Source organism: Scyliorhinus canicula, chromosome 13 (genome assembly GCF_902713615.1).
Source record: "Scyliorhinus canicula chromosome 13, sScyCan1.1, whole genome shotgun sequence".
In the NCBI taxonomy this organism is placed as follows: Eukaryota; Metazoa; Chordata; class Chondrichthyes; order Carcharhiniformes; family Scyliorhinidae; genus Scyliorhinus; species Scyliorhinus canicula.
In genome coordinates, this window is record NC_052158.1 from 151,658,566 (window position 1) to 151,681,848 (window position 23,283).

At 43.5% G+C, this 23,283-nt stretch overlaps 2 protein-coding genes across 3 annotated transcripts in view; one reads left to right on the top strand and one right to left on the bottom strand.

The window, feature by feature from the left end:
• Nucleotides 1-1,008: 1,008 nt before the first annotated feature.
• On the bottom strand, nucleotides 1,009-22,153 carry LOC119976105 (extracellular calcium-sensing receptor-like). Of its 2 annotated transcripts, none has more exons than XM_038816276.1 (6): nucleotides 22,000-22,153; nucleotides 12,881-13,172; nucleotides 10,077-10,910; nucleotides 7,409-7,636; nucleotides 3,762-3,885; nucleotides 1,009-2,049 (listed from the first exon to the last, which is right to left on the bottom strand). In XM_038816276.1, exons 2-6 carry the CDS (start codon nucleotides 13,136-13,138, stop codon nucleotides 1,139-1,141), a joined length of 2,355 nt encoding a protein of 784 aa, XP_038672204.1. In that variant the 5' UTR covers nucleotides 13,139-13,172; nucleotides 22,000-22,153; the 3' UTR covers nucleotides 1,009-1,138. The 2 variants fall into 2 exon arrangements, with proteins under 2 accessions (XP_038672204.1, XP_038672203.1); XM_038816275.1 differs by lacking the exon at nucleotides 22,000-22,153 and adding an exon at nucleotides 14,263-14,320.
• LOC119976104 (extracellular calcium-sensing receptor-like) overlaps nucleotides 22,081-23,283 on the top strand; it is a 28,614-nt gene continuing 27,411 nt past the window's right edge. Inside the window, exon 1 of the mRNA XM_038816274.1 lies at nucleotides 22,081-22,469. The gene's annotated coding sequence lies outside the window, so the exon portion shown is untranslated. The remainder of the gene's footprint in view (nucleotides 22,470-23,283) is intronic.

Consider the following 23,283-nt stretch of genomic DNA (forward strand, 5'->3'; position numbering starts at 1 on the left):
AATTGGCCCTTGATTACCTAATTAAATATGGCGAGTAGGCTGTCAATTGTGGCACCCACCCACCCGCCCCCCCAATATTATGGGGGTGAGCTCAGGGTGGACAGGAAGCTGGTGGTGGGAGCACCTGCCCTATTTTACATGCCGTGCTTCCAGAAACACGAGTAAGCATATAAAATGCAGCCCGCAGTGAAGTACAGCATGATAGCACAGTGGTTAGCATTGTGCCCATTGAGATAGTACATTGGATTATTCTGTCAATTTTACACGTTATATCATAGAAGTGCCCACATATTTTATTTTTTTAATTTTAATTCAGTGGAATTGAATTATTGTGCAGAGCTATTGAACAAAAATTAAGAATTATTTCCGAATTTAAAAACATTGTAGTTTTCACAACTTCAGGAAATCCCAAAGCATGTTTCACAAATTATGGGCAGATTCTCCGGTTGCATAGCCGCGCGTTCCTTAGCGGCGCGCTGTTCGCTGGCAGTGGGATTCCTGCCGCTTGTCGATGGGATTTCCCACTGAAGCCAGCTACACCGCGGGCAAGGGTGCATTGCTGGCGGTAACACAGAATCCCAACAGCCGGAGAATTCCGGACTATGGCCGCGATTCTCCACCGGCGTGGTTCTCCGTTTTGCTGGCGCCCGGGGGTTTCACGACGGTGTGGGGCTGCCCCACAATAGGAAACCCCATTGATCGGCTGGCGGAATGGAGAATCCCGCCGGCCGGTCGGGGGACAGATGTGACGCAGCGAGGCCGAGATTCCAGACCAATGTTTGTTAAAATTCGGACACTGTTGTAATGTCGGAAACACAGCAGCCAATTTTCACACTTCAAGCTCCCACTAACAGCAACATGATAACGATTAGATAAACTGTTTTAGTGATGTTAGTTAAAGGATGACTATTGTTCAGGACACAGTTTAAATAGAATTGTTAAAGGGATGGCTCAGCAAGCACTCACATGTGTATATTAATGTTTATTTGCACTCATAAATTTTCCAAGGAACCTTTTCTATGGTACAAACATTACAATATACAAAAGTGACAAAAACTAATTTTAGCATTGCAATAAAAGCCATGACCCTTGCATACTTTGTTTTTGGACTGGCCAAAGATTATTAACCTTCCAGCATTCACAATGTGTTCGCGGGTGGCCTGCCCATTAGATTTTTCTTGGTGTTCAGTTCCGGTTTCAATAGAATGATATAAACCTTTGGAGCAAATATACAGCTAAGCAAACCAAAACTGGAAGACAATATTGCAAATATCTCCACAGCTACTGTGTCCTTTCCAGAGTTGATGTAAACTGGAATGAAAGTTATCCAAACGGCACAGAAAATCAGCATGCTGAAGGTGATGAACTTTGCTTCGTTGAAGCTATCTGGCAACGCACGCGCTAGAAATGCAAGAATGAAGCACATGACAGATAGTAAGCCGATGTAGCCCAACATGGAATAAAAGGCTGTTGCTGACCCCACATCACATTCTAATATAATGGTTGCACTTTGATGTTGAAAATTTTTGGCAGGATATGGGGGTGATAAGGTCAACCAAAGAATACATATCACAACTTGAATTGAGGGCAGGGAAAATATAGAAAGCCTTCGCTGCAGAGGGCCAAACCATTTGCCCACATCATTGTTTGGAAGCCTTGCATTGAATGCCATTAACACCATGATTGTTTTCCCAAGGATACAAGAAATGCAAAGGACAAACACAATAGCGAATGCTGTATGTCGCAACATGCAGGACCAGATCGTTGGTTGACCGATGAAGAGAAGAGAGCAGAGAAAGCAGAGTACCAATGAAAATAAAAGAAGGAAGCTTAATTCAGAATTGTTTGCTTTGACAATAGGAGTATTCTTGTAACGGTAGAAAACAACAATAACAGCCATTGATATACAAGCACCGGATATGGACAATGCTGTTAATACGATCCCCATGGTGCCTCCAAATGACAAAAATTCAATTTCCTTGAGGATGCATTTGTCTCTTTCTAGGTTTGGCCAGTAATCTAAGTGGCACGCCAGGCAATCCACTGCATCTGTAGGAAACGACACAGAATATTTTTCGAACAAATGTCCAAGACAAATCTATCTATATTTATCAAAACGGATCAAAAATAGGACACACAGAACTTGTCAGTTTTGAGTTGGTTTGTTCCCCATTGATCAATTGTGACAAACTGCTCAAAAATCATCGGATCGGATTGCTGAACCTATTTGTGGGTTTGGAATACTCAGCTGGTACCCCAATGTCATCAACGCAAAGTACAGGCTTATCTGCTAAAGTATGTTAGTTACAGTTAGCAAAACTAGGATTGCTCACCTTCAAGCAGACATTTCAGGAGGAGATGCAATAGAGGTGTTAGGTATTGGTAGAGTTAGGAAGGAGAGCCTGTTCCCACGGGGAGTAAGAACTACTCAACAGATGCAAATTTAAGGGCTTGACAAAAAGCATAAGAGGGATTTTGTTTTTAATATGGCAGTATATCATGATCTGGAATGCACTGTCTGAAATGATGATGGATTTAGATTCAATAGGAACTTCCAAAGGGAGTTGGGTAAATACTTGACCGGGGGTGGGGGGAGGAAATTGTAGTACTTTGCCGATAGTGCAGGAATGTGTAACCAGTTAGATAACTCTTCAAACTGCCTGCACAAACACAATAAGCTTACTGTCCTTGTTCTCTGCTGTAAGATTCTATGATCTGGAAATATCTATAAACTGGCATCAAAAGATAATTTTCACCTACATTCTGCAGCATAAAATACAAATATTTCCTGTCCTCTTTTCATAAAACTCAAGGATCTGAGGTGATATTATCTGTGCGAGAGTTAAGAGTCTTCGGAGTATTTTGCCGAAGTTCCCTCCCCTAGGAAGTTGGGGATGCTGTTGATGAGTATATTCAAGGCTGAGAGCAAGGGATTTTTGACACTCTAGGATTGAGGGACATTGAAATTGGATGGGAAAGTGAAGCTTAGATTAAAGATCAACCATGATCTTATTGAATGGTGGCGTAGATTCAAGGGGCTGTACGGCCAACTCCTGTTTCTTTTTCTTATGTTCTTATGAAGCATTGAACTTGACAATAATAATAATAATCTTTATTGTCACAAGTAGGCTTACATTTACACTGAAATTAGGTTATTGCGAAAAGCCCCAAGTCACCACATTCCAGCCTCTGTTCGAGTACGTTTTATAGGGAGATTTCAGAATGTCCAAATTACCTAAATACATAATTACCTAACAGCAGGTCTTTCAGGATTTGTGGGAGGAAACCGGAGCACCTGGAGGAAACCCACGCAGACACAGGGAGGACATGCAGTCTCTACACAGACAGCGGCCCAAGCCGGGAATCAAACCTGGGACCCTGGAGCTGTGAAACAACAATGCTGCCCACTGTGCTACCATGCATGGGAAAGTAAGTTAGGTGGTGTGTAAAACAGATTGCCAATTTGCTCTGGTCCTTTGTGCCATATTTTCCCCAGAGCAATTTAACCTACGTACTTTTTTATAAAGGCTTGACTATTAAATTCTTATCTCGCTGCTAAAGAGTAGCCTTTTGAGTCGACAACACCACCGATCTAAATAGACACATCACAAAACCAATTAACATATTGCTTGTCCTCAAAGTCCACAGATATGTTTGTGGGCAGACAAGTCAGGATAGACAGAGACAGAGACAGAGACAAAGGCAGACAAAAGGCAGACAAAGACAGACAGATAGACAGATAGATAGATAGATATACGCACCAATTTCATTACTAATTTCACCTTCAGCACAGGGTATACAATCATAACAACAAATTGGCTCCCCTGTTCTGGCTCCTTTTCTTGTTCCAGGCAGACAAGATACACTACACTTTGCCTCAATGACCTGGATGGGAAATGAAAAATACGTTTAAATTTTATTACGTCTATTTTATGCAGGATTACAGATAAGGGGCGAAATTCTCCGACCTCCAGCAGGGTCGGAGAATCGCCTGGTGCCGCCTAAAATCCCGCCCCCGCCGTGGCAGAGATTCTCCGCCACCCGGGAAGTGGCGACGGCAGGAATCTCCATCCCGGATGTGCCGAAGTCCCGCCGCTGGGAGGCATCTCCCGCCACCGAGGTTTGAACCACCTCTGGAACGGTGGGATCAGCGGCGCGAGCGGGCCCCCGGGGTCCTGGGGGGGCGGGGGGCGATCGAACCCCGGGGGGTGACCCCACGGTGGCCTTGCCCGCGATCGGGGCCCCCCGCTCAGACTCCGGGCCAGTGCCCTGGCGGCACTCTTTCTCCTTCCGCGTCCGCCATGGCGGAAGCGGAAGAGAACCCCACATCGCGCAGCGAAAGCCTTTCGGCCAGCCCCGCTGCCGGGGGCGCCGGTTTTTTGCGCCAGTCTTCTTGTGAAAACCGCTCCGGCGCGGGGCTGGCCCCCAAAGGTGGGGAGAATTCCCCACCTTTGGGGAGGCCCGACCCCTGAGTGGTTGGCGCTACTCCCCTACGCCGGCACCCTCCGTCACGCCGGGTAGGGGAGAATGCCGCCCAAGGTTTGTTTGACCTTGAGAAAATTATGAAATTTGTTTGATTATCTGCCACGTGTACAAAAATAAACTGATGACTGGTACATTGATACAGAATAGCTTTCACTGTTCTATGATGAAGATTTCAGTCATTTTAACATTACAAATGAATCACAGTATTTGTAGTGATGTCATTGTGTTGTAATTCACAGACTGACAGTAAAAACAACACATCTCCGTGATCCCCTGCACAAGACAACGGATTTCACTTGGACTGAGCAACATGAGCAAGAGTGGAAGAAGTTCAAGACTTCACTGACCACCACGGCAGTTCTCACATTATTTGAGCCATCTAAGCAGTTTGGTGTGTCAACAGACGTATCCAAAGATGGCCTGGGTACAGTTCTTCTGCAACTCAAGCATGATGATTGGAAACCAGTCGTGTATGCATCACGGTCCATGATGACAACAGAGCAGAGTAACACTCAAATCAAAAAAGAATGCCTGGGTTTATTTGCAGGCTTGGAGATATTCCACGACTATGTCTATGGACTTCCAACTTTCACAGTTAAGACAGATCATCGTCTTTTGGTTAACATCATCAAAAATAAATCTCAATGCTATGACTTCAATCTCATCTACATGCCAGGCAGATATTTATCCTTAGCAGATGTATTATTATAAGCACAGATGCAAAGTATTGGTGGTGAGATTACTGAGGATGTTGATCTGCTCGTCAATTTTATTTCCACACTACTACCAGTATCAGATGCAAAATTAGATGAGATCCATGAAGAGACTAGGAAGGACCGAACACTTCAGGAGGTTATGAGGAACATCAACTCACATTGGCCCATAGGTCAATGTATGGAGTTCAAAAATATAAGATCTGAACTCAGTATCATTAATGGAGTAGTACTTTGTTTGAACAGCATAATCATACCTCAATCACTTCGCAAGGATGTATGTAAGAGGATACGCGAAGGACATCTTGGGATTGAAAAATGTAAACGGAGAGCTCGCGGCTCTGTTTACTGGCCAGGTATAAACCAGGATACTGAAAGGGTGGTCAGCTGTCGTGACACATGCCAGACGCATTGTTGCAAGCACACAAGAAAACCAATGCAAATATCTGATTTACCTAGGGCATTATGGCAGCAACCATAAAATCATAGAACTTACAGTGCAGAAGGAGGCCATTTGGCCCATCAAGTCTGCACCGATTCTTGGAAAGAGCACCGTACTTAAGCCCACTCCTTCACCCTGACCCTGTAACCCAATAATACCATCTAACCTTTTGGGCACTAAGGGGCAATTTAGCATGGCCAATCCACCTAACCTGCACATCTTTGGACAGTGGGAGGAAACTGGAACATCCAGAGGAAACCCACACAGACACGGGGAGAAAGTGAAACCTCGACAGTCACCCTGGAACCCCGGAGCTGTGCGGCAGCAGTGTTAAACACTGCACCACCATGCCGCCCTTGAAAGTAGCTCTTGATCTCTTTCACCTACGGGGGAAAGATTATTTAGTGATCATAGACTATTTTTCAAAATATCCCAAAGTGGTGCTACTGTCAAGCATAATGGCAAGCAGTGTAATACTGCATACAAAGTCAATTTTTGCTTGACATGGGATTCCGCAAGTCGTCGCCAGTGACAACGGTCCTTGTTTTAGCTGTAAAGAGTGGCAACACTTCGCAGTCAAATTTGATTTCAATGACGTCACGTTCGTTGTACCCTCAAGCCAATGTAAAAGCCAAAAAAGGTGTACCTATTGTTAAGCAATTATTGAAGAAAGCAATGGACAGCCAATCTTATCCATATCTCTCACAATTGAGTTACAGAGCGTCACCATTGTCATATGGTAGATCGCCAGCAGAGGTACTCATGAATAGAAGGTTGCGTACCACACTTCCATACTTGGCAAAGAAGGAGGAGAATGCAGTGATACTGCAGGAAATGCAAAACATTAAAGGGAAACAAAAGTAGTTATAAGATACAGTGTCCAAAATTAATACTGTTAGACTCATGGACTCATGATACATGATATCACATGTAACTACACTGATGATAATGTTTCATTTATTCTTTCAAAGGAAAGGGGTTTTATTGATGTCATGATTGTGTTGTAATTCACCGACTGACCACTAGGATTCCCACCAGTATATAAGGGAATATTAAAGTCAGTTGACCTCAGACTGGCTGGAGGAAGTTGAAGAGAGAGATTGCTTTGCATGAGTTTATTGTTTTTCATCTGTTGTCTTGTATATAGTTTGCCCGCAGTTAAAGTTAATAAATTGTTCATAACTTAGCTTCAAGTGTTCTTGTAATAAATCAGACCATCCGCACAGAATATTGCAGTATTAGAAATACCAGAACTGATTAATTAAAACCTCTCTTGCCATCATCTATCTATCTTCATGAATCTTTTGATAAGATTAATTGTGTTTCTGGTTCTCATTGGTGAAGATCTCAATTTTGTGCGATTCACAATGGAGGTAGTGAGTTGGAAGACCTGAAATTGCTAGTTCCATTAAAATGGGGAGAGTTGTAAAATGGGCTGTCAACTCACTTTTACCTGATTGACAATATTGAACAAAGGCAAGATCCAAATCCACTCTGTACTATCTCCAAATCTTTTTCTTTTGTCTTTATATCTTTCTGATTGTTCGAATCTTTTCTCTAATTGGGTACCACTCATTATGATGAGATTCCAAAATCATTATCTCTTATTCTATGTGAACATCTTTTGCTCCTCTATCCCTTGATCTTTATCATTGTTATAGCGGCAAACACTAGTTTGTTGCTGAACATAATCCTTACATCTAAGGTGACTTTTGCCACCCAAACCTTTGGATGCACTGGAAAAGGTATTTACAGAATTGTGCCTTACCATTTTTTCTCCCCCACTCCACACTATACCTTCCTTCTCTATAACAAGTTGGTTGTCTGTACCGACAGATGCATCATACTCGCCAACTTTAATGTACTTCATATTCCCATTTGGGACCCGCTGCCAGTTCAGGAGATCATAGGTTGCTGGAGGATCACCATTGACATCGAATCTTACTTCATCTCCAAATGCAGTTGTAAATTTCACCTTCTTTAAGTAATGCAGGACCTTTGCAAAGAAATCACAGAAAATTATTTTATATTTTGAAGCCTGCTATGTTTAAAACCAACATTGTGTAATTTAAATTCACTATGAAGCTGAGGTTATGCTGTAATTTACACCCGAGTTTGGAATGGCTTCATGTGTCTTATAGATATTAGCCTCTGAGTCACAAGTTCATGGGTTCAAGTCCGACTCCAGAACTTGACCACATATCCTCAGCTGGCACTTCAGTGAAGTGTCGAGGGAGTGTGGCACCATTTGTGGTGTCACCTTTCAGATGGGCATCTGACCTCTCAAGTGGAAGTAAATAACCAGATGGCACGATTTGAATAAGAACAGGTGAATTCTGATACCGTGGCAATATTTATTCCTCAACAGAAAGCTGAAAGAGATGCTCAGGTCATTTATTCCATTACTCTTTCTGGGAAGTTGCTGTGCATGCTGGCTCCTGTGTTCCCTACATTACAAAAGTGACTTTACTTCAATAGTGCTTCATTGGCAAGTGTTGCATCGATGCAGGTTCTTTCTTTCATTGAAATTCAAAAATGGCAGCATAATTCTGAAGTCCGGCCTGTTTTTTATTCTGGAATAAAGACAAGTGGTCTGATAGTCCTATTCTGGATTCTGGCAATTTACTAAACTCATATTGGAGACTTTTAATGGTTTGGGAAGAGGATGCTTTCATCCACATTTTGTTAACGAATGGAGCTTTGTCTGTATTTCGATTGCTGTTAATTGCTTCTATTCATGTCCCACTGCTATTGGTTTCAGATCAGTAAATTAATCTGTCTGGAACCTAACCTGAAAATCTAAAAGTTTTCAAATGTATCTATCATACTTAAGGTACTATATTTGGGCACACAAGCAGAATATTTATTTTAAACTTTCAAGGAAAGTATTAAGAGAAAGAAAATCTGCTAATTTCAGAGATATTGAAATATCTCATGGTAATGAGATTCTAATTGATAAAGAAACTTTCCCGTTTCTACAGTGCCTACCACAAGGTCAGGATGTCTCAACAGGCTTTGTAATCAATATGTACTTTTGGAGTGTAACTAGATTTGCAATGTAATAAACAAGGCGGCCAATTTGAGCACAGTGGACTCCCACTATTAACGAGGGAAATGACCAGATGATTTTCTTTAGATAATACACTAATGTAAAAGCAATATACTGTGGAAGCTGAAAATTTGAAACACAAGTCATAGGATAGATGGTAATGTAGTGGCAATGTCACTGGACTTGTGCTCCAGGTTAATGCCCGATCGGTATGTGTTCAATTCCCATCATGGAAACTGTGAAATGCAAAGTCAATTCATACATTTTAATGGTGGCTATAAAACTATCATTTTTTGAAAACTTATCTGGTTTACCTCTGTCACTTCAGGGAAGAAAATCTACCATTCTGACCTGTATGTGTCTCCCAACCTAAAGCAATGTCGTTGACTCTTAACTGCCCTCTGAAATGGTCCAGTATACCAGTTCAGTTTAAGGGGAATTAGGAATGGAAAACAAATACTGACCATACCAATTATGCCCACAACCTGTGAGAGAGAGGCAGAGTAAACATTTCAGGTCGATGACCCTACTGATGAAAGGTCATAAGATGCTGGCTGACCTGCTGAGATTTTGTTCAGGGCAGATTCACTTTGGTTTAACGTCCCATCTGAAGAACGTAATTACGGTATTAGGAAACTGGTTGATTCCAAACTGACCGTACCTGTGAAAGCAGTATATCCTCAACTTTACAGCAAACTACAACAGATAGACAAATAATTTCAAAAAGTGAATACATGGAATTGACTGCAACTTATTGTGAGAGTTATTCACCTTCTCAATTGCTTTTCTGAAAAGCAGCAGTCAAACTTGAATTGCATTTAGTTGTGACACTCAATCAATTGCACGCCTGATTATATATTCATTGGGATCGGTATAACTGGGTGCTATCAATGATGGATAATCACCAGAAATCCAGGGTAGCATTGCAAAGAAACCTCTTCACCCAAAGAGTGGTAAACTGGACAGGCATATGCAGGTGAGGGAATGGATGTTTACAATGGTAGATTTAGATGAGGAAGGTGGTGTGGGGCATAAACACCAGCATAGACCGGTTGGGCAGAATGGTTTCTGTATTCTATATCCGATGTAATCCTGTGTAATGTGACAGAGCATTGCTGGCTACATTGAATGGAACTTCGATTTCAAACAGGCCGGTGTTCTCCGTTGGGATTCTCATTTCCCACTGGAAGTGTACCCCCTGCCTGCGGGTTTTCTGGTGGCGCGGAATGGACTTCAATGGGCAATCCCAAGGAGAAGCAGCAGGAAAAGCGAATCCCGTTGCCAGTGAACAACGTGCTGCCAAGAAACACACGGCTGGGGGACGGGAGGGTGGGATTTGACAGGGGGTGGATTTAAACTGTAATCTTTCAAGAATAATACAACTTACCTGCCATGGTTTGAGTTTTGAAATGTCTGGGCATGTTTTATTGACAAATGGCCCTTGGCCTTTTTTACACTGTAACATATTATGGATGGAATGGGCCACAGCATAAACAGCTCGATAAGTATTATATGAAACTCTCAATTGTGTTTCATCAGTGAATGCATTTTGGGCAACTTTTAAATCTTCTTGCCCAGTGCACACATGCTTTAAAGGCCCAAGCCTTGCGTTCTCTGTGTCGTTGTGTGATGTCCATGTGCAGTGAAATGCAGCTTCCCAAAGCTGCTTAACATATTCATTCCCTGGATACTTGGATGGATGGAGCCTGACCAGGAACTGTTTAATTCCTGGAATATCGGCCCTACGAATTGCCAAACCCAATGTCCCACCCATAATCTCAGAATTGGCTGCAGTTGACAGCAGTGCTGCTGTGCTCCAGGCTTCACTCGCTAACCATTGCAGTCCAGTGACATTCTGGCGCACAAGTTCTTCCACCAAGAAGTTCAGGTCTCTCTCTGGAGCAAAGACAAGAATAACTTTGACTTTTGTGTTTTTAATGAGCTCAACTTGTTGCAAGATTTTCCCCTTGTCATTAAATTTGGGAAGATATTCAGCGAAAGCCACGCAGGCTCCAGTTTTAGTTACTTCTTCCACGAAGGCTGTAATTCCCAAGTGGCCATAATCATCGTCAGATCCAAACGCCGCCAGCCAGGTCCAACCAAAATGTTTCACCAGCTGCACAAACGCTGCGACCTGAAAATAATCGCTGGGTATAGTTCGGAAAAAGGTTGGAAATTCCTTTTTATTGCTCAGGCACATGCATGTTGAAAAATAACTAATCTGTGAAAACATCAAAAAGAGATTTCATTTTTAGTTCAATACCTTCATCATTCAGGTAGACCAGCCTTCAAAACGTCCCTTCAAGAAGAAGCAGATTTTCAATTTGTTGCCACAATGTGAAACTGGCCCACAGATTAGCCCATGTACATATTCAGATCAGTTATGAGCCGCACACTTGGCCGAATTTGCGAACGAAGAATAATGTGCTCATGTCACAGGAACACAGAAATGTTAATACATAGAGGGGGGCCATTTGGCCAATTGTGTCTGCACCGGCTCTCCAGACAAGCATCATTACTTTGTGCCATTCCCCTGTCTTTTCCCTGTATCCCCGCACAATGTTTCTATTCAAATAACCAGCTATGCCTCAACTGAACCTGCCTCCGCCACTTTTCCAGGCAGTGCATTCCAGGCCCGAACCACACGTTGTGTGAAAATACTTTTTCTCACATCACATCTTTCAGTCAAGCCCTTACCTTAATGAAGATCCTAATCAACTCTGAATACTGGAGAGAGGAATGTCATATGAATTAATCATTGAATCATTGAACTAAAAGTGCAGAATGCTGTCAGTACCTGGCCACTATTATTAATTATAGTAATTTGTAAGCTATAGTCCATCCAAAAATGTATGATATTCAAATTTTTTCCAAGTATCAATGAGATGGATGTTGGCACGAAGAAATAAACTAACTTTGCCTTTCTCAGTGTCAAGATACCAAGTTTAATGCAAAATGAAAATCTCTTATTGTCACGAGTAGGCTTCAATGAAGTTACTGTGAAAAGCCCCTAGTCGCCACATTCCGGCGCCTGTCCGGGGAGGCTGGCACGGGAATCGAACCGTGCTGCTGGCCTGCTTGGTCTGCTTTAAAAGCCAGCGATTTAGCCAGGTGAGCTAAACCAGCCCCTGCTCTCTCTACTTTGACTTAACATTATAGCATCACGCAAACCTTAAAGAACACCAAACCAGACTGACCCATTTTGTCGGGTACCAGGTAACGAGTGAGATCAGCAATAAGTGCCAGTTTGGACTGTGGGTTGAATCGCATCAGGAACTGAAACGAAGAACCCGTCAAAACAATTTCACATAGAACCCTGACAACCTGCAAAGAGGGAATACATGTGTTTTGTTTCTCGGTGTTAGGTTTGGATACAGATTCCACTGGTATTGTTTCACCTGTCACTGAATGCATGTGCACATAAAGGCACAAATGTATTTAGCAGTACTTAGACTTGTTCGTCTCTCTATTTTAAGAATCCCTTTGAGTGTTGATGCCAAGCAAGAATATTGTGAGAGAAATTTAGAATGTAGAACTGATTTAGATTGAATATTGCCTGCATCGAATTTCATAATTTCTATTGCTTTCTCTCTTTGTCGCAAATTCTCCGACATACCCTTCTGATAATACAATTCCAAATCAGAAAGGTTCCCTCCAACATCTCAGCTTGTGTGAGCTTTGACATGGTTTATGTGCAGGCTATGAGACTCAGAAGAGCGCCAAAGCTGAATATATATACCCATCCTTCCGAGCATCAGCTCATCCACCCTTCTGACAGGGCTCAGAGATGCAACTCAGGGCTATATTTATTTTCCTAACGCAGCGCCTGTATGACTATTGCTGCACCCAAAGAACTGCCCAAGCCTAGGTTAGGTAACTCAGAACAAAGTGCTCAAAACTGGATGTTTCTTTGTTGAAATGGCTCAGAGTGACTGAGGAACATTGGACTCAGGAGGAGGCCATTCAAATGATTTGGGCTGAGCTACTCTGCATTCAATTTATCTGCACCTCAAGTGCATTTAACTGTCTTTGCTCCACAGCTTTAACAAAAAACTACCAATCTCAATCTTCAAGCATCAGTTGTCCCAGCATGCACAGCCATTTGGGAGGGGATGAAATTTCAGTTACAGTTGACCTCCATGCTACTGACAAAGTTTGTAACACTTTCATGTTAAATTTTTTGCTGCTTACCAATGGTATTCCAAAGAGCCCCGCTGTCCTGGCAATTGTTATGGATTGTGTTGAACCAGAATCGCCAATAAGTGCATGCACCGGAGAGCCTCCATTGCATCCCGCGAGTGTAACATTTTCTTCTTGGCCATTAAGAATTGTCAGGGTTGCTCTAACAGCCAATGCTGGAGTGGCACAGGAATCATAAATATTGTAGCCCAGCGTGATATTGGGAAGAAGTGATGGGTCATTATTAATTTCTTCAATGGCAAAGATCATCAGTTGAACCCAGCGGAAAGCTCTCAGACTAAAACTGTTGGAAATAAAAACGTTTTGACCCTGAAAAAGTCATGTAATCGTAAGTATTCATATAGCTGGGTCTATCATACACTATGACACCAGAAAGACATACTGAGTATGTGCATTTATATAATCACATTTCCAACTCTCAAGAAATAATGGCATAAGGTATTGGAGTGACTAGTCTATTCATGGAATGATACATAAATAGTGCAGCTCATTATTTTACTGTGCCTGATGTGAATTTCTATCGATTTGATCGAGAAATTATTTTAGAGACAACTGAAATGTACACTCAGTGTAAATAGCTCCCCTTTATAACAGCATCTCCTTTGGCTCAAGATCTGTCTCACAGCCCTCTAGGTTCTGACACATACCTTAATGCACTCCTTTACTTTCTCTGCCTTCACCTAGCTTGGACTTACTCTCTGGAATTTCTTCCTGAAATTTCTTTGAATCTCTACTTCTTCCTCCACTTCTACTCAATAATCAAGAAGTCTCTACTCACTCTAAGCACCGTGGAGTCTCTGGTTGTGTTTGGTAAGAAGTCTTTGGAGGGATTCCTCGGTAGTGAATGGGAAAAATTCCACCAATGATGATGTCTCCGCTTTGCATGAGTTCAGGCAAATTAAACCTTCCTTGAAGGCTGCAGATTTGATCTTCTTTGGCAAACATACAGGTCACCAAAACAATCAGCACCCACCACAGCAAATACATTGCAATAGTTGCTGGTAAGGTCTATTGCTGGCAGGAAGTCTGCTGCTGGTAATTGGAAACAGGGCAGGTTTCATTCCTTATATTGAGTTTTTTGTTGCCAATTGAACAAGCAACCAAAAACTTAATTAAAACAACAGAAATCCCACATGAACTTCAGGTTTAGCAACACCTGCGGCATTTTCTGATTATTGTGTTCCATTGTCGGCACCGAAGTTAGTTTAACTTTGCTCAAGTGAGTCTGAGCCACTGGAAGACTATTTGGGAGAATTATTGTGCTGAGAGCAGTAATAAAATAATTATTTTCCCTGTATTTCTACGCCACATGTTGAAAAGCGGAGACTTGGAAGAACAAATTATTTGGTAAATAATTAATGCTTGTTACGTACTTGGTAAAGTATGTTTACTTTGAGAGCCTTCTTTCCTTGTTTTCTTCTTTGGTTTCAGTGTGACTGAATCAAGGAATAGGAATTTAAGTTCATTGGACATGAGAAGCAAATGTATAATTGAGTGGAAAGCGATCTGACGTTTCTGAAGGTCTGTTTTTTTCCTGCTCAAAAGTAGCCGAACTCAGTGAAAACACTGCATCAGAATAGCAATAAACCTCTGACCACTGGTGGCCACTGATCATATCTATAAATTCTGCACACACAATACATTGTAACCTATCTGTACTCTCACAACTATAACATATTTCCATGATTATTATTCTTATTAAAGATTTCTTGCATTTGCAATTTTTCCTTTTGTTTTCTATTTTACTGAAGAATATTGCAAACTATCCAAAATGGAGTAAATAATTAGAGACACGGAATTTGGCGCGATTGCGTTTAACGTCTTGCGTCTCGGTGACTGCAGCACCTGGAAACACCCTGCTATTCAACAGCGCTTTTATTTTGGCCTCAGGCAGATTCTCTCTGCTGAGGCTGCACTTAGAGGGATTTCCTGCTGGTGGGCTGAAGCTTGTGGGCGCCAGTTTGACCGGCTGCCCCGATTTCCACCTCCCCTTTCTTTATTGAACCCCTCCTCCCCTCCTCCCTCAACCTAGGGGAAGCCCCTGGGAACACCCTTACACCTGCTCTCCATGTGGAAAGGTCACATCCCCCCCCCCCCTCCGCCCCTGGCAGTTCCAACCGGGCACCCTGGCACTACCAACTGAGCACTGCTAGCCTGGCACCCTGGTAATGCTGCCCAGGCACTCCGGCATTGCCAGACAGGCACTGGCAGTGTGCCCAGGTGGCACTGCCAAGGTGCCCAGGTGCCAGGGGGAGTGTCAGGGTACACGTTGCCCTGTCACAATTACAGGGCAATGAAGAGGGGATGGGCAGTGGGACTGAGCTGGTGCAAGAATAATGGACTGAGTAGCCTTCTGTGCAGCATAGTTCTGTATTTTTAAGCAACATTCAGGTTGGCTAAATTCGGAGCACTTTTGCTTCTAAATTATGAGATATGAGTTTAAAATCCATTCTTGGGCGTGAGTGTGCAAGGCTGACACAACTCCTATCCAACACTCAAATCATGCTGCTGCAATTGCTAATCCTGGGACAGCAAACGTGGCTGATATTGGTTGAACAGATAGTTTGAGATAGCATTATAATTATAAAGAGGACAATCCTAGTTTTGCTAATCTCTCCATGTAACTAAAATACTTCAGCAGAAAAACTTTGGGTTGATAGAATTTTGGGTACAAGCTGAGTATCCCAAACCCACAAATAGGTTCAGCAATCCCATCCGATGATTTTTGTCCAGTTTAAGTCATCATTGATCAATTGGGGAACAAACCAACTCAAAACTGACAATTTGTGGGATGTCTGAAATCTTTCAACTGAGCATTGGGGTGTTAAACAGTCAGTTAAAACTTGAGGAAATGGTTTCCAATCCTACTCAATATAGGTAGGATGGGCTGAATGGCCTCTTCCTGTGTCATAAGATTCTATACTTCACCTCTGACTGTTGAATAGGAAACATGGAGTAGAAATTTATAAGTTCTTAGAAAGCATTATCAAAAGCCATGAAAGGAATTAAGTGTTTTGGGCAGGTTCTGTGTGCCCTATTTATGATCCGGTTTGATAAAAATAGATAGATTTGTCTTGGAAATTTGTTGGAAAGATATTCTGTGTTGTTTCCTGCAGATTCAGTGGATTGCCTGGCATGCCACTTAGATTACTGGCCAAACCTAGAAAGAGACAAATGCGTCCTCAAGGAAATTGAATTTTTGTCATTTGGAGACACCATGGGGATCATATTAATGGCATTGTCCATATCCGGTGCTTGTATATCAATGGCTGTTACTGCTGTTTTCTACCGTTACAAGAATACTCCGAGTGTCAAAGCAAACAATTGTGTTCCATTTGGATAACTTTCATTCCAGTTTACATCAACTCTGTAAAGGACACAGTAGCTGTGGCGATATTTGCAATATTGTCTTCCAGTTTTGTTTTGCTTAGCTGTATATTTGCTCCAAAGGTTTATATCATTCTATTGAAACCGGCACTGAACACCAAGAAACATTTAATGGGCAGGCCACCCGCGAACACATTGTGAATGCTGGAAGGTTAATAATCTTTGGCCAGTCCAAAAGCAAAGCATGCAAGGGTCATGGCTTTTATTGCAATGCTAAAGTTAGTATTTATCACTTTCGTATATTGTAATTGTTGGACCATAGAAAAGATTCCTTGGAAAATTTATGAGTGCAAATAAACATTAATATACACATGTGAGTGCTTGCTGAGCCATCCCTTTAACAATTCTATTTAAACTGTGTCCTGAACAATAGTCATCCTTCAACTAACATCGCTAAAACAATTTATCTAATCGTTATCATATTGCTGTTAGTGGGAGCTTGAAGTGTGAAAATTGGCTGCTGTGTTTCCGACATTACAACAGTGTCCAAATTTTAAAAGACATTGGTCTGGAATCTCCGCCTCGCCGCGTCACATCTGTCCCCCGACCGGCCGGCGGGATTCTCCGTTCCGCCTGCCAGCCGATCAATGGGGTTTCCTATTGTGGGGCAGCCCCACGCCGTCGGAAAACCCCCGGGCGCCAGCAAAACGGAGAACCACGCCGGCGGAGAATCGCGGCCATAGTCTGGAATTCTCCGGCTGTTGGAATTCTGTGTTACCGACAGCAACGCACCCTTGCCCGCATTGTGGGCTGGCTTCAGTGAGAAATCCCATTGACAAGCAGCGGGAATCCCACTGCCAGCGAACAGCGCGCCGCTAAGGAACGCGCGGCTATGCAACCGGAGAATCCCACCCATAATTTGTGGAACGTGCTTTGGGATATCCTGAAGTTGTGAAAACTGCAATGTTTTTAAATTCGAAACTAACTCTTAATTTTTGTTCAATAGCTCTGCACAATAATTCAATTCCACTGAATTAAAATTTTAAAAATAAAACATGTGGGCACTTCTATGATATAACGTGTACAATTGACAGAACAATCCAATGTAGTATCTCAATGGGCACAATGCCAACAATTATGTTTTTAGGTCTACAAAGCAGTTGAGAAGAATAGAAGTGAAGGTGTGACAAAACAAGAGGTTTTGTCGAGGGCGCACAATGTCCCGAATTTAAAGCAATTCTTTACTCGAGCAAAGAACAAACAAAGAACAAAAAACAAAGAAAATTACAGCACAGGAACAGGCCCTTCGGCCCTCCCTCCCAGCCTGCGCCGATCCAGATCCTTTATCTAAACCTGTCGCCTATTTTTCAAGGATCTACTCCCCTCTGTTCCCCACCCGTTCATATATCTGTCTAGATGCATCTTAAATGATACTATCGTGCCCGCCGCTACCACCTCCGCTGGCAAAGCATTCCAGGCACCCACCACCCTCTGCGTAAAAAACTTCTCATGCACATCTCCCTTAAACTTTCCCCCTCGCACCTTGAAATCGTGACTCCTTGTAATTGACACCCCCACTCTTGGAAAAAGCTTGTTGCTATCCACCCTGTACATACCTCTCATAATTTTGTAGACCGCAATCAGGTCCACCCTCAACCTCCGTCTTTCCAACGAAAACAATCCTTATCTACTCAACCTTTCTTCATAGCAAGCACTCTCCATAGCTAGCACACTCCATACCAGGCAACATCCTGGTGAACCTCCTCTGCACCCTCTCTAAAGCATCCACATCCTTCTGGTAATGTGGTGACCAGAACTGCACGCAGTATTCCAAATGTGGCCTAACCAAAGTCATATACAACTGTAACATGACCTGCCGACTCTTGTACTCAATACCCCGTCCAATGAAGGCAAGCATGCTGTATGCCTCCTTGACCACTCTATCGACCTGCGTTGCCACCTTCAGGGTACAATGGACCTGAACTCACAGATCTCTCTGTACATCAATTTTCCCCAGGACTCCTCCATTGACCGTATAGTCCGCTCTTGAATTAGATCTTCCAAAATGCATCACCTCGCATTTGCCTGGATTGAACTCCATCTGCCATTTCTCTGCCCAACTCTCCAATCTATCTATATTTTGCTGTATTCTCTGACAGTCCTCCTCACTATCTGCAACTCCACCAATCTTAGCATCATCTGCAAACTTGCTAATCAGACCACCTATACCTTCCTCCAGGTCATTTATGTATGTCACAAACAACAGTAGTCCGAGCACGGATCCCTGTGGAACACCACTAGTCACTTTTCTCCATTTTGAGACACTCCCTTCCACCACTACTATCTGTCTCCTGTTGCCCAGCCAGTTCTTTATCCATCTAGCTAGTACACCCTGAACTCCATACGACTTCACTCTTTCCATCAACCTGCCATGGGAAACTTTATCAAATGCCTGACTGAAGTCCATGCATATGACATCAACAGCCCTTCCCTCATCAATTAACTTTGTCACTTCCTCAAATAATTCTATTAGGTTTGTAAGACATGACCTTCCCTGCACAAAACCATGCTGCGTATCACTGATAAGTCGATTTTCTTCCAAATATGAATAGATCCTATCCCTCAGTATCTTCTCCAACAGTTTGCCTACCACTGATGCCAAGCTCACAGGTCTATAATTCCCTGGATTATCCCTGCTACCATTCTTAAACAAAGGGACAACATTAGCAATTCTCTAGTCCTCCGGGACCTCACCCGTGCTCAAGGATGCTGCAAAGATATCTGTTAAGGCCCCAGCTATTTCGTCCCTCGCTTCCCTCAGTAACCTGGGATAGATCCCATCCGGACCTGGGGACTTGTCCACCTTAATGACTTTAAGAATACCCAAAACTTCCCCCTTCCTTATGCCGACTTGACCTAGAGTATTTAAACATTCATCCCCAGCCTCAACATCCGTCATGTCCCTCTCCTTGGTGAATACCGATGCAAAGTACTCATTAAGAATCTCATCCATTTCCTCTGACTCCATGCATAAATTCCCTCTTTTGTCTTTGAGTGGGCCAATCCTTTCTCTAGTTACCCTCTTGCTCCTTATATACAAAAAAAGGCTTTGGGATTTTCCTTAACCCTGTTAGCCAAAGATATTTCATGACTTTGGGGGCAGCAGGGTAGCATGGTGGTTAGCATAAATGCTTCACAACTCCAGGGTCCCAGGTTCGATTCCCGGCTGGGTCACTGTCTGTGTGGAGTCTGCACGTCCTCCCCCTGTGTGCGTGGGTTTCCTCCGGGTGCTCCGGTTTCCTCCCACAGTCCAAAGATGTGCGGGTTAGGTGGATTGGCCATGCTAAATTGCCCGTAGTGTCCTAATAAAAGTAAGGTTAAGGGGGGGGTTGTTGGGTTACGGGTATAGGGTGGATATGTGGGTTTGAGTAGGGTGATCATGGCTCGGCACAACATTGAGGGCCGAAGGGCCTGTTCTGTGCTGTACTGTTCTATGTTCTATGTTCTATGTTCTATGACTCTTTTTAGCCCTCTTTATTGCGCGTTTGAGATTTGTCCTACTTTCCCGATATTCCTCCAAAGCTTCATCAGTTTTAAGTCACCTAGATCTTATGTATGCTTCCTTTTTCATCTTAGCTTGTCTCACAATTCCACTCGTCATCAATGGTTCCCTAATCTTGCCATTTCTATCCCTCATTTTCACAGGGACATGTCTGTCCTGCACTGTAATCAACCGTTCCTTAAAAGACTCCCACATTTCAAATGTGGATTTACCCTTAATCAGCTGCTTCCAATCCACATTCCCTAGCTCCTGCTGAATTTTGTTATACTTGACCTTTCCCCAATTCAGCACTCTTCCTTTAGGACCACTCTCGTCTTTGTCCATGAGTATTCTAAAACTTACGGAATTGTGATCGCTATTCCCAAAGTAATCACCGACTGAAACTTCAACCACCTGGCCGAGATCATTCCCCAATACCAGGTCCAGTATGGCCCCTTCCTGAGTTGGACTATTTACATACTGCTCTAAAAAACTCTCCTGGATGCTCCTTACAAATTCTGCTCCATCTACACCTCCCATACTACAAGAGTCCCATTCAATGTTGGGGAAGTTAAAATCTCCCATCACGACCACCCTATTGCTCCTACATTTTTCTATTATCTGTCTACATATTTGTACCTCTAATTCACGCTTGCTTTTAGGAGGCCTGTAGTAAAGTCCCAACAATGTTACTGCACCCTTCCTATTTCTTAGCTCTACCCATATTGCCTCAGTGCTCGAATCCTCCATCGTGCCCTCCTTAATCACAGCTGTGATATCAACTCTAACCAGTAATGCAACTCCTCCACCCCTTTTACCTCCCTCTCTATCCCTCCTGAAGCATCTATACCCTGGGATATTTAGTTGCCAGTCTTGCCCTTCCCTCAACCAAGTCTCAGTAATACCAATAACATCATATTCCCAGGTACTAATCCAAGCCCTAAATTCATCTGCCTTACCTGCTACACTTTTCGCATTAAAACAAATGCACCTCAGACTATCTGTCCATTTGCATTCATCATCTCTTCCCTGTCTACTCTTCCCCTTAGTCACATTGAGATTATTATCTAGTACCTTACTGGCTTTAGTTGCTGCCTCTTTACTGACCTCTAACTTCCTAATCTGTTTCCCATTCCCCTGCCACATTAGTTTAAAACCTCCCCAACAGTGTTAGCAAAAGCACCCCCTAGGACATTTGTTCCAGTCCTGCCCAGGTGTAGACTGCCGATTTGTAATGGTCCCACCGCCCCCAGAACCGGTTCCAATGTCCCAAAAATCTGAACCCCTCCCTCCTGCACCATCTCTCAAGCCACGTATTCATTCTGACTATTCTTGAATTTCTACTCTGACTGTCTCGTGGCACTGGTAGCAATCCTGAGATTACTACCTTTGAGGTCCTACTTTTTAACTTATCTCCTAACTCCCTAAATTCTAATTGTAGGACCTCATCCTGTTTTTTACCTATATCGTTGGTGCCTATATGCACCACGACAACTGGCTCTTCACCCTCCCCCTACAGTATGTCCTGCAGCCGATCTGAGACATCCCTGACCCGTGCACCCGGGAAGCAACATACCATTCGGGTGTCTCGTTTTCGACCACAGAAATGCCTGTCTACTACCCTTACAATTGAATCCCCTATGACTATAGCCCTGCCAGTTTTTTTTTCCGCCCTTCTGTGCAGCAGAGCCAACCACGGTGCCATGAGCCTGGCTACTACTGCCTTCCCCTGGTGAGTCATCTTCCCCAACAGTATCCAAAACGGTATACCTGTTTTGGATGGAGATGACCGCAGGGGACACCTGCACTGCCTTCCTGCTCTTTCTCTGCCTTTTGGTCACCCATTCCCTATCTCCCTCACCAATCCTAACCTGTGGTTGACCATCTCACTGAACGTGCTATCCACGACCTCCTCAGCATCACAGATGCTCCAAAGTGAGTCCATCCGCAGTTCCAGAGCCGTCATGCAGTCTAACAGGAGCTGGAGCTGGACACACTTCCCACACATGAAGGAGTCAGAGGCATCGGCCGCGTCCCTGAACTCCCAGATTGAGAATGAGGAGCATAACACGGGTCTGGGATCTCCTGCCATTTTTACACTTTACCTTAACTGAGTACAAATATAATATCAAATAATGAATAAGTGAAAGGAATAAAGATTTTACTTACCAATCCCAATACTTACCAACACATGAAGAGTTTAATTTCTCCCAGCTACGGCTAATTGGAGCACTTTCCTTACCAGCCAATCAGGTCACTGCTTTGCTCTGATGTCACTCTTCTGGACAGACCCCAGGCCACTACCCCCGCCGAAAATCTGAAGGCCGCTTCTCCGGCAGCTGTGTCTCCGCCGCTCTCCTCGTGCTCACTGTGTCCTCGCCGCTCTCCTCGCGCTCTTTTATCCTGTGTGCTACTAGTAACAGAACATTTCAAATACTGTTTACCAGAGAAGTTAATCCTCTCAGATCACATAGAAACGCATGCACAAAAGATTTTAAATGTGCACAGAAACCGGTTATGGGGCACTAGCGTCAGCCCGCCATTGGCCGGCACTGGGACCTTTACATCCCGCCACATTGAACGGGGTTTCCCAGTTGTTCACACCCCCCGCCGTCGGGGAACCAGTGTCAGCGACTCGCCATCGACGGGACCGATAATCCCAGCAGCGAGACTACCCAGAAAATCCCGCACGAAGGCTAATCTGACACCAAGGTACTGAAAAAGTATTATTTTGTTGACCACATCATTGATTATAAGAGATGATGACAAAAACTGCGACTCTCACGTAGAGTTATTTTGGTGCTAGAAATGCTGTTTTGGCTCCAAGATGGGATCCCTGGTGCTTGTTCGCGTTTCTTGTGCTAGTCACTCCTGGGAATATTTGATGAGGGCATTAGCAGGAAGCATGTACCAGAGGTATGGAGAGTGGGCAGCTCACAGTGACAATCAGCTTATGATACTGATGTGACATCAATGTTGCCGTTGTGGAGTTCAGTGTTTCAGGTAACAGAGCTGAACATGTGTTCAGCAACCCGACCACCCCCTCTGCCACTGCTACTGAAAGGGAATCTTCAACTTCTTTCAGGGTGCTGATTGACTTCTACTGGAGTTTGCTGCGTTGGTGGCATGTTTAGTGATTCCTACAAATATCTCCAGGCAGCGGTGTGGAAAGTGCAGTAGGATTGCATCATGATCTCAAGAATTTTACATAAATCACATGCTCCCAGATATGGATGGCATTTTATACATTCCCCATGTGGGGATGGCAGGGAGAATATACAGAGATAATATAAGATCGGAGAAGCTGGTGGAAGAGGAAGAAGGGGCTGGTTTAGCACAGTGGGCTAAATAGCTGGCTTGCAATGCAGAACAAGGCCAGCAGTGCGGGTTCAATTCCTGTACCGGCCTCCCCGAACAGGCGCAGGAATGTGGCGCCGAGGGGCTTTTCACAGTAACTTTATTGAAGCCTACTTGAGACAATAAGCGATTATTATTGTTATTGGAAGGATAAAAGAGAGGAGGACTC